The sequence below is a fragment of the Sitodiplosis mosellana genome, unplaced genomic scaffold, assembly GCF_009176505.1.
Source record: "Sitodiplosis mosellana isolate CC-2019 unplaced genomic scaffold, AAFC_SMos_1.0 Smas_scaffold_30, whole genome shotgun sequence".
Classification (NCBI taxonomy): Eukaryota; Metazoa; Arthropoda; class Insecta; order Diptera; family Cecidomyiidae; genus Sitodiplosis; species Sitodiplosis mosellana.
In genome coordinates this window covers 2,523,812-2,535,678 of record NW_022595272.1, presented here as the reverse complement: position 1 = coordinate 2,535,678, position 11,867 = coordinate 2,523,812, and the positions used below count along the sequence as shown (strand labels likewise).

Sequence of the window (11,867 nt, the reverse complement as noted above, 5' to 3'; positions counted from 1 at the left end):
TCATCTCCGTTTTTATACTGCAAATGCGTTAAAAAACGCAACGCATACTTGTCAGCCGCTGAGCTTAGCTAGATATTTTCAGTTAGCTAGCTGAAGTTATCCAAATACATTGTCTGAACTTGGCTCATCTATCCTAAAAATCATTCACGAAATTAATGTCAATATGAGCTCAATAACCTACTAATACTCGGGCTAGAATAATAAAAAAAAATCTGTCAATTTCCTTTTTCCAATAAAAATAATAAAAACATAATTCATCTTCGGCTAGCTGCATTCGATGCTCACACTTCTTAATTATTATTAGCACTTTTTGGGTTCATGTATAAAAGCAACCAAAGAACCGCGCGATTCAATGGCCTGAACACGCGATGTGTTGGCAGAACTATTTGATATTTTGTTGTTGTTGTTGTTGTTGTTGGTTTTGGTTTTTCATTTTGACACGGTTGCCAATGGAAATTGCGATTTATAAGTTTGTATTGCTTGAATGGAGTTTTTCTATTGATACAGACAGATTTTCCAATTTCTGAACCAATTTGGACATGTTTTCCTGTGCGTTGAGATCATTTTTGCTATTGAACGGATCACCACCAGAGCCAAGTTCAAAATGAAGCTTTGCTAGACTCTCTTGTTGCTGTCGAATATCCGTCATTTGCTCCATTGTGCAACCAAAACCTAGATTTTGCGTGAGAAAATGAATTGAGTAAATAGAAATACATCAAATATCAAATAAACGAGAATAGAATATTGCGAATTTCGTTTTAATACCAAATTTGGACAAAGAAAAAAAAGGTGACACAGATCATCGGAACTAAACTCACCGAACGCTTTCAATTTTCCCGAGTGAAAATCGTCTAACAATCCAAGCAGTGCTTTCTCCATATGACGAACATCGGGTACTTCTGATATAAATGAATGATGTTTGAGTGAACGTGTGTCAAAACTAGCGCTTGATTGTGCATCTACATTACTTTGTAAGCCTATTTGTCGAAATGAACCAAAGAAAACAAAGACCAAAGCAAACAAAAACAAACAAAAAAATCAAATCAAATAAACACAAAACGAACGTAAAATAATATGAACAACTCTTCAACAGAAGAGGCAAAAAACAACTAAAACTAATTTATTGACTAAATAAATGATGACAAGAAAATAACTCAAATCAATTACTAACTTATAAAATAAATCCAAAGCAATAAATTGACACTAATTTGCCTATCGCAATAGTCTTGTACTGAAGATGTCTCAGTGTGTAATAAATTGCAATTTAAATCAATGAATGGCAACGGTTTGAATAACGCTTTTCCTTACCTCTGGGCAATTTTCGTGGTTTGTTTTTATCTGGTTTTGGATCATTCTGTTTGCGTTGTTCTCTTTCGTTGACATAATGAAGCCGTGGTGGATCGGTGGCTCCTTTGATAACGGAACAATTGCTAGAGTCTTGTGTTCGACTTGTTTCACCACTTGAGAATATCTGAAACAAAGAAAAATGACACGCCCAATTAATATGCCCTGTGCAACATGCACCAACCAAGGCTCCACTGCCTTTGTTTGCATCAATAAGAAAAAAAAAAGTGGATGAGTTTAGGTATACGTACTCGATTGCTTAGAACGGGTGAATTTGGTGTTTGGACGGACTTCGGTGCACTGATCGGTGGTACATTTGTTGAGATATTTGTCTGATCATCATCATTTTCAGCCTCTCCATCGTCTACAAGCTTTTGGCGTTCGACTGCTGCTTCATCTTTACGCTCCATAGGCCTAACGTTATCTTCAATTCAATTTACAATGGAAAACTTTACAAAACACAGAGGAAAAAAATTGGTAGTTTTCTCAATATCGCATAAATAATAATTAAATATCACACAAAATAAAAATTCTTAATCACTACCCGAATCGTGAATGATACTTTGCATGATTCATTTGACGTTTGGTGTTTGTTATGTTGTTTTTTTTTTATTGCTTGCGCTTCAGCGTTTGACATTTGAGACGAGTGATTTGTTCGAAAATTCGAAATTCAAAATGTAAATAGAATGGACTTGAATGTTGTTGTGGCTCTGTACAATTTATTTTCATTATGCGATTGCACCGTTAATAATTAATCGAATTCGAGTGGATGCAAAGAAGTAGTTTGAACGAGTAACGAAATTAGAGCTAGAACAAAATTAATAAAAAACATTCAACGTCGAAAATGCATTCATATGTGGATGAATTGAATCGAAAATGAATTCGAATGCATCAATGCCATTCATTGACCTTTTAAAACCCATTGAAGTGTTGACGAGAGAACCGATTATCCGATTGATTTTCGTAAAAATATCAACTGATTGGCAACTAAGTAAGTGTTCGCGTACTGCCAAATATTTGATATATTGCCAAAAGCCAAAAATAAACGCTACAGTCGAGGAGCACCAAAAAAAAACATACATGCAGATGTGAACATATCGAATGTATTTCGGCAGTGGCCGTTCGTTTCGAAAACTTATCACCTCTCCTATCGTCGAATTCCGTTTTGGCATTAAAAATAAAAGGGACCAATTGAAATGGCCTTAATTTCAATTAAAACATCGTCCCTAAATGGAACGAAACGGAAAGCGTTTTGTGCATCGTCGATACAGTATTGTGTGCGATGAGTGTGAATTGAATGTACATGTGCGAATTGTGAACAGTCCCCAAAAAATCGACACACTCTCACACACATGCACGCAACGCGAAACGCTCGTCACGTGTGTGCGTACGATATTTGTGTGTACTTTACATCTGTGTATGACATAAATAAAAGAACAAATGAAATGTATTTAGTTTTCATCAATTGACGGACCGACAAGTTGATATGATAATGGCGTAAAAGAAAAATACTATAAAAAAGCTGTCAAATCTGTCGATTTTTACACATTTTGTGCGTGATGAACACAAGTGAACAAAAGAAACCGTGCAGAATTTTGCTGTGTTTTGGATAACATCACGCAGATGTTGGGTGGAAAACGAAAATTGTCCGTGGAAAATCTAAAGTAATCAAAACTAAGACGTGTGCACGAATTGTGTGTGTTTTCGAATACACGAAAACGAAAGGAACAAAAAAAAAAGAGTTATTATCCAAGATCTAAAATAAGAGAAATAGACGCACACACACTTACCAAAATCTCGTTTTACAATTGTTACTGTGGAGTGAATGATTTATTTATTCGGACGCAAGCAAATTTTCAAGTGTAAAACATGGAAGAAGTGAATATTACCGAACTCGAATCACGATATTTCTCCGATTTATTTGCATGCTGTGATATTGAAAAAACGGGCAAAGTGCCCGTGCTTAAAGCCACTGAAATGTTTCGTTCGTCAAACATATCGGATGACATTCTCAAAAACGTACGTTTGTTTTTCTCATTCGTTCCACACATTTGTGTGCAAACTGTGTTTGTTGACTGTGTGCCATAAAACATGGCGCAATAAAATTAGCATCCAAACAATATGGCAGAATACACTGCACAATTCTAAATGGATTAATTCATTTGCATTTTAATTATTGTAGATTATGTCACTGGCGAATATTCCGCAAGCAGCTCTGTATATGTCAAAAGTACAGTTTTATTCATGCCTTAAATTGATTGCTGCACATCAAAGTGCAATTCAACTGCGGCAGGAGTTGATTGCGTCGACCATTGCATTGCCACTACCCAAATTTAGTTGGAACGAATCACCCGTTCAACTGCGTACGGAGGCATTGAATGGCATAGTGAACGATGTGAATCGATGGCGATCGGGCAGTGATCGCAGTCCATATCTCATTGAATTAGCCAGAGCTGATGCACAAAGTGATATCGCCAATTCAGACATTACCAGCACTGACTCAGAAGTCGAACAGAATGAAACGGAAAAGAAACCAAACACGGTGAGTAATGCCAACATTATCGCGCACCATATGGCAATTAAGAAGATCGGCTCACTCAATTATTTTTGTGAATAAATTGATTTATGGTGCGTGTGCATATTTATTTTTCAGCGTCGAGCTGGTTCACCCGATGCATGGAGTACGGCAAGTGATTCGCCAACGCCTACAAACAGTGTAGCCGAACGACCTTGGGCGAAAAATGCATTGTGGCAAGGTCAATTAGAGGAACGAACTCAATTACTTGGCACCGAAGAGGAGTCTTCCGATCGACACAGCAGCGAAGAGGATAACGATGTCGATTTAGAAGCCGTTTATCAAATAACACCCGAACAAAAGGAGTACTACATCAAACAGTTTCGAACGATTCAACCAGATTTGAAGGGTCTCATATCAGGGCAGGCAGCCAAAGTATTTTTCGAAAAATCACGCATTCCGGTGGAAGAGCTTCGACACATTTGGCAACTGTGTGACGTAACCAAAGATGGTGCATTGAGTTTGCCCGAATTTGCGGCCGCCATGCATTTGGTTGTGGCACGACGAAACAATATCCCATTGCCACCAATTCTACCGGAATGTTTGATTCCAAGCAGCATATTTTTCGAATCATGTCTGCCGGCCGAAGCGGATCTTCTTCATTTGGATGACGAGGATAGGGATCGTGTGGACGGTTCATTAGGTAATGCCGATGCACACAATGCATCGTTCAAGGCAACCGAAAAAAAGCAGCCAAGTAATTTAATAGGAAGCCATACAGGAAACAGTCGACCGACGACGATACAACCGAAAATTCCGCATCCAAATAACAGCAACAAAGGTAGTACCAGCTCAAGTTCACCAATTAACGAACTGGAGATATCGCCAACAAAATCCAATAAAATCAGTTCGTCAAAAGAGTGGATCAATCAGAGTAGTAAAGAATGGACGAAATTCACGGAATCACCAACATCAAGTGTGTCAAGCCCCGGACCGAAACCAGTCAATTTCGATATGCAAAGAACTGTACAAGCGGTTGGCTCAGATCCACAGATTTTACATCCAGTTCCGTTGCGAATCACTCCGGTCACGGCCGATAACAATGACGACGATGCCAATCGCTTGAGTTATCAACGTAAATCGGAGAATTATTTGTACGAAGGAGGCATCATAACAATCAGAGATTCGGATACATCAAGCCCAAAGCAATATGCCGTTCAACGTGATTCGGGCATACAGAATGATTTGCGAGCGATACAACGGCCACAACCGAAGAAAATACAAAATAAAAACAGCATCGGCGCTATTCCACCGCCACCACAACGCGAATCAATAGCATTGAACAACAATGACACAACTGACAATGCACCTCCCACACTAATGAAGAAGCAAGAAGTACCTCCGCCACCACCACCAAGGTTGGTATTTGAGAGAAGCCTTACGTAGGCTTTCGCTTTTGTTCACTTTTATTCTTCTTTCTTCCGTCTTTGTGTCTTTGTGTCGTCTCGATTTGACTGTGTGTGTGTGTGTGTGTTTCTAATAAGTGTTCATTTCTCACTTCATTTGCAGACCTCAGAAACATGCTAGAAGCAGCAGTTTGGATTTGAATAAACTGAAATTAAATGCACCAGTTCCTCCAGAGGTATGAAACACTCACTAATTGAGCTTATTGCATGCTCTACTAATTTTCAATTGCAAAATAGTTCTAATTATAATTTATTGCACATTTTTAAAATTGAAGGTGCCACCTCGAGTATCACCACACATGACCGCACAAGCAAGTCTCGATGCTCAACTAGAAACTGGCAATTCGCCATTCGCCGATTTCACACAATTCCCAGAATCTGGATCTGATGTAAGTTGAACATTCTGGCAATTTGACCGATTGAAAAATTGCATTAAATTCGTATGTACACGATTCATTAATGTCGTATTTTCAATTCTGAACAGGCATCACGAAATCAGCCGCAGTCATTGGAAAATGATGATGGTTTGCAGCTTCCGCCAAGGCCGATCGTTCCCTCGTTCCAGTCGTCACAAAGATCGAGTGCATTTGAGGTGTATCGAAAACCGACGCCACGTGACTCAGCTTCGCCGCCCGACTCATTGGCCTCGAAATCAATTGGCGAACCACATTCGCGTCTTGTTAGCCTGCATAAAAACGATAGCAAAAATTTGAGTGATGTTATGTGCCACTTGAAAGAGCAAAATCAATCTCTAATTACGATATGTAACGATCTAAGCGAAGAACTACTGACGGTGCAACAGAAGAAAGTGGAATTGATGGCGCGGATTGAGAATGATTGCAATAATGGTCACAATAGTTTAGGTGTGTGTATTAGTAGGGAATCAAACAATCAATCGACCGTATAATGATGATGACGACGATGACGAATGAATGAATGTGCGTACAGCAAACCTAATGATGTTTGATACTTTTACATTTCATTAGATCAATTTTTATACTTTACCTGTCGAACCTCCTTTTTGCTATCGTTTTTTGCTAATTTCATCCAGTTTTTGTACAGACTTTTGAACTGCAGCAACGTTAGTGTCATAGCCGCAAAATGGATTCATACGAAAATCAAATGATTAGATTAAAGCTACACACATATATACCGTTTTCTTCTCATTATTAAATGAAACTCCGCATCAACCGGATGGAAATTAGGTTTTTAACGCTTCATCTTAAAACCGTGCAACTTCCTTCGTGTTCAGATAATTCAAAGAAAACTCAAACAATCTCCATACATATACATCAACATACTCTATATCTCTCTCTCGAACGCTATATTGGGCCGGCCGATGAGCGCTAACGGTTTGGCCAATGGTTCAGTCTCAGTTATAAATCGGCAAAAAATAATAACGATTCTGATTTACTGAGCACCAAATGTAAAAGTAAATTCGACATTTAACCCGTTTTTTTTTTATAAATAAAACCAAATGCAAATTCTATATTGTTATTCGTGTTATGGGCAACACGAACTCCTTAGCTTCTAAATTCAAATTGAAAACAAAAAGTTTAAAGTATTACAAATGTAAGCAAGAAAACAAACAAAGAAATTAATATCAAATCAAAATTCACCTGATGAACATGTTGTAGTTGTAAGCTTGAGAGAAACAGAAACAAAAAATGAACAGCGAGAAGGAATCGCTGTTGAGTGCTTGGTTACTACGATTACAAACAAAATGCAGAAAGAAAACAACAACTTTAGATATGTATTAATTAAGAGAATCGTGATAATTTTATATTATGTTTAAACGCTTCAAAAGCTATCTAAAATAAATTCCGAAATTTTCCTTTAAATTTAAGTTTTCCTCTCACGTACTATGCGCAACTTCAATGAGTTATTTTGAATAAAATTCAATGGAAATTTGTAACGAACAGGTTTTTTAGTTAGCAACGATCAGTCTCTCTGATTGTCTGTACAAATAGATAGGAAACGTCAAACAAGAACAATAAAGCGGCACCTGGCGACTGGTTGGAAAAATAGAGAGTCATGCACATAGTTTTCTGTAACAAGTATGCGTCTGTGTTAGTTCAAACGTTGAAAGTATGACACATTGCACTTAGTCCCCAGGTGCCGCTGTATTGTTTACTATTTTCATGATCAGAAAAGCTGGCAACGATTGCAAGGGCAAACACAATCTGCATAACAAAAGTAGCCAAGAAAAAGTGTTGCGTTGAGAAAATGTCATTGATTAAGTTCATTTTAGCGAATGATTGTATACCTGTTATTTTTAAAAAAAATCTTTTTTCTTGTGTTACAATAGAACACCCTCATCTCACTTCACTACGAAAGAAAATCCCTTGCTTATTTGTTTACTATTTATTCCATGCGATTGATTAGGCAAAGATTATTTACTGTTCGTTCATTACACAGAAAAAAGAGAACTAAAACCGATGGATCATCAATGTGAAATATTCTATGTAAAATCGAAAACACAAACCCACAAAACCAGTAATAGTTTTAAGGAGAAACATTAAAAAAAACAAAAGTTATTTAAAAAATTATCAACGGAAAATATCATTACATATTTCATCAATAAAAACAAAAATTATGCAACTATTTACCCATTGTTTGTATTCAACATTTGTGTACGAAATTTTTTATTTTATTTCTAATATACACCCGGGTGAACGCGATAGGCGTTGATGAAAGCCTACAGTCGTTTGATGAGGCTTCCATAATTTGTATTTACATTTTAAATACCGAACGCCTAGGCTTTCATTGCTATTCTCACTTCTTTCGTGCATTCGTACCAATGAACGTCTAGGCGTTCAGTTGTATGTGAAACGTACACAGCTCAGCTCGAAGCCGATACCGGGTGTCACACTCACACTAACGTACTGTGTTTCACGTACACCTGAACGCCTAGGCGTCCATTGCTACGAATGCACGAAAGAAGTGAGAATAGCAATGAAAGCCTAGGCGTTCGGTATTTAAAATGTACATACAAATTATGGAAGCCTCATCGAACGACTGTAGGCTTTGATCAATGCCTATCGCGTTCACCTGGGCAGCTGTCTTTTTGCCATCGTATTTCATTCGCAATTGTGTCGTTACCAATATTCCATTTTGCTCTCCTTTTCTCTCTTTTTTCGCGCAGAAATTTATGAAATTGATTAAACTCTCTCATTTGAGTGGATGCAAACGGAAATTTGTGACCATTTTTTTCAGTTGTAAAAGTTGTCATATAATCAGACTGTGGTCTTGGAAGAAGTGTTCAATACTACATCGAAATATGCATTTTCTTGACCATCGATCTTAAACTCGTACTAAATCAAAAACGTTGATCATTCTGCGATATGCGTTTCCAAATTTGTCAGTTTGTTCACTTGTTTTGATTCATTATATTTTCCAAACTTTGTGAAAATCAACAGTAGCTATCTCATATGCTTTAACAATGTTTGACGTTTGGAACTGCTGTGGAAACTTTGTTGGGAGCGCCACCAACCACAAATTTCTGTAACTATACGTTTGTGTGAAAGTAAAGTCTTTATGTGTACGTTCGTGTGAATGCGAAGAGTCTATGTGTGCGTTGTACACAGAGATGTTGATTCGTGCAAACGTCGCATCCAACGTCGCATCATGTTAGGCGGCGCTATTGATATACTTTGCTTCAATCGACAACAAAATACACGAAGTATTTCTCCGTTTTGGTGAAAATATTGATTATGTTGGGACTTCAAATATGCATACTACGGTGGTCCAAACTGATTTATCATGGTAAGGTATATGCTTCCAATAGCTTAAAATTAAATTGAGCTCAAAACTAGCTGATTCCCTTTTTCAGATAAAAAAAATGTTAAAATCATGTGGTCGATAGAGCCGTACTTAAAATGGCTGTTTTTGACCTATTTTTCAACATTTATATTGATAGAAAACCCATAGGTTATTCAAATCTGGTGACATAGCATTTTTAGTCATCTGGTGACATAGCATTCGTTATTGTCAAAAATTAGCTAATGTTGCTTTTTAAAAAAGTTTTAGTACAAAAACATGGTTTTTTTTCAACAAATTCAGCCATATTGCGAAAATATTGGGTGTATGCATTAGTTTTAAAGAATTTCCACTACAGATGGCGTAACTTGTACTATAACGCATCGGGCCATACTGTAACTATATTCACGTGAATCCACATCATTTGACATTAGTTTTCAGTAGGTGTTATTTTACCAAAGCGTAAACAACATAATTTTTTTCACTTACAATCATGTCAAAATACGTGCCGAAAAAACAGCATTTGCGGGAAGTTTTACTTTTCTTCTATAGTTCGAAGAAAACTGCTGCTGAAAGTCATCGTTTGCTTTTCGAAATTTATGGTAGCTCTAATGATCCATCGTCTAGTACATGTGAGTACTGGTTTCGACGCTTCCGAATTGGAGATTTTAACGTGGAAGACAAAGAACGGTCAGGTCAACCAAAAAAGTTTGAAGAAGACGAATTGCAAGCATTATTGGATGAAGATCCATGTCAAACGCAAAAAAAACTTGCATTGGAGTTGAACGTAAACCAAGCAACCATTTCCAGACGTTTGCATGCAATGGGAAAGATTCGCAAGCTGGGAAAGTGGGTTCAACATCAACTGTCTGAAGAGCAGCGCAAAGCACGGATCGTCACATGCAAAAAACATCTTGCAGAGCACAAAAAACACAGTTTTTTATATCGAATTTTTACCGGCGATGAAAAGTGGGTTTATTACAAAAACCCCAAGCGTAAAGCAGCGTATGTTGATATCGGCCAACCGGCGCCATCCCAGCCAAAACGAGATATTCATTGCGATAAGGTTATGCTGTGCATCTGGTGGGATATGAAAGGAGTCGTGTATTATGAGCTGCCAAAACCAGATCAAACGATTAATAAGGAACGCTATCGACGTACTGCGATAAAAGCCTATATAAACAATGTTATTATATTTGACAATATTTGACTCGATGTCAATGACGATGTGGCAGCGCCACCTATAGAGATTCCTTATTAAAATAAGTGGAACTAATGAGTGCGTGCACCATATCGCACGTAAATTTTCAATATGGCAGCGCCCATAGAATTGAAAAGTTAACCGATTTCATAGTCGCAAATTATCGCTGTACGGCTATCGACGCCAATTGAATGATTTGGCTCATGCATTGGATGAAAAACGGCCATTAATAGCTCGAAAACACCACAATGTTTTGTTCCACGATGACAACGCTAAGCCACATCGTGCAACAATCGTTAAAAATAAGGTAGAGCAGCTCGGTTGGGATCGGCTTGATCAGCCCGCGTACTCTCCAGACCTTGCTCCTTGCGACTACTATCTATTTCGATCGATGCAGATTGCCCTGTCTGAAGTACGCTTTCAAAATGAGGAAGAAGTGCGAAAATGGGTTGATGACTATATAACCTCAAAAGACGAGGACTTCTTCAAGCGAAGAATCAACAAGCTGCCTGAAAGATGGCTAGAAGTCATAGCTAACGATGGCGAATACATTGGTTAATGTACTCATTCATTTTATTATTTTAATAAATGTATCTATGAACTCAAAAATTCTTTAAAATTAATGCATACACCCACATGGTTCCAAAACACCTCAAATTACCTTAAAATTGACTATGCTGAAGACAAAAATCGAATAATCTCAGAACTTACATTTTGTAGTAGTGTTCACGTATCGGAAAAAATCATATTTTCCCACGTATTTTTACACCAAAAGTAAATTTTTGTTCAAAGCAGCCATTTTTATGGTTTTTTAAGCCGCAGAATTCGAATCCTCATTGGGGAAAGAACTGAGTAAATGAAAATATAAATATTGTAAATAATCGCATATACTACCGAGTTTGGATCAATACGCGTCAATGCGTGTCAATGCGCTAAATAACTAGCTGCGAATGCATGCAAATATGGTCAATAAAATGTGCGTGGTTGCAACTGTCATTCCTGCTCGCCACGAACGAGACGAAGCAACAGAAAAAAACAACAACAATAACACTACGGAACGCAGTGCAAATGCCTGTGAATAATTTTCAATACGTGTCAATGAAGTAAATATACCAATAGTTCTTTCCCCCTAGGAATCCTCCCAAAAAGAAATAACAAAATGTTCAGTGGGAAAAGTTGATATTTTTCTATACATTTATACGGGTTTTTTGTCATTTTTTCGTTGTTTCTCCCATAACTCGAGCCCCATATGCGACGGAGCAAAAAATTCCCATTGAAAGCTACAATTTTGCCGCAAACAGTCATCACTTATCTTTTATCAGGAAGGAGATAACAGTGATAATTGATGAAGGTTAAATACAAAAACGTCTAAAAATAAAACAAAACTGCACTTAGGAAACTTCAACCTAGGCAGTTTTTTCGTTTATGGAATCGTTTATTTTGTCGTATTCTTTCGCGATCCGGTCTCTATGCAAAAATCCGCCTTAGTTTTAGTTCAATATTTTTGAGTAGAAGTATTTTTTCAACATGAACGAAAAAACTGCCTAGGTTGAAGTTTCCTAAGTGAACGATCGACATAATC

At 37.4% G+C, this 11,867-nt stretch overlaps 2 protein-coding genes across 5 annotated transcripts; one reads left to right on the top strand and one right to left on the bottom strand.

Moving 5' to 3' along the window:
* Positions 1 to 114: 114 nt before the first annotated feature.
* LOC129569427 (coiled-coil domain-containing protein 28A) lies at positions 115 to 2,056 on the bottom strand. Of its 2 annotated transcripts, none has more exons than XM_055448269.1 (4): positions 1,596 to 2,056; positions 1,309 to 1,471; positions 819 to 977; positions 115 to 672 (listed from the first exon to the last, which is right to left on the bottom strand). In XM_055448269.1, the coding sequence occupies exons 1-4, from the start codon at positions 1,752 to 1,754 to the stop codon at positions 464 to 466; spliced, it is 690 nt and encodes a 229-aa protein (XP_055304244.1). In that variant the 5' UTR covers positions 1,755 to 2,056; the 3' UTR covers positions 115 to 463. The 2 variants fall into 2 exon arrangements, with proteins under 2 accessions (XP_055304244.1, XP_055304245.1); XM_055448270.1 differs by having other exon boundaries at positions 819 to 899.
* LOC129569426 (ralBP1-associated Eps domain-containing protein 1) lies at positions 2,010 to 7,929 on the top strand. Of its 3 annotated transcripts, none has more exons than XM_055448267.1 (7): positions 2,243 to 3,363; positions 3,527 to 3,886; positions 3,998 to 5,277; positions 5,429 to 5,501; positions 5,601 to 5,714; positions 5,810 to 6,263; positions 6,388 to 7,929. In XM_055448267.1, the coding sequence occupies exons 1-6, from the start codon at positions 3,214 to 3,216 to the stop codon at positions 6,230 to 6,232; spliced, it is 2,400 nt and encodes a 799-aa protein (XP_055304242.1). In that variant the 5' UTR covers positions 2,243 to 3,213; the 3' UTR covers positions 6,233 to 6,263; positions 6,388 to 7,929. The 3 variants fall into 3 exon arrangements, with proteins under 3 accessions (XP_055304241.1, XP_055304242.1, XP_055304243.1); XM_055448268.1 differs by having other exon boundaries at positions 2,463 to 3,363; positions 6,377 to 7,929; XM_055448266.1 differs by having other exon boundaries at positions 2,010 to 3,363; positions 5,810 to 7,929.
* Positions 7,930 to 11,867: the final 3,938 nt, after the last annotated feature.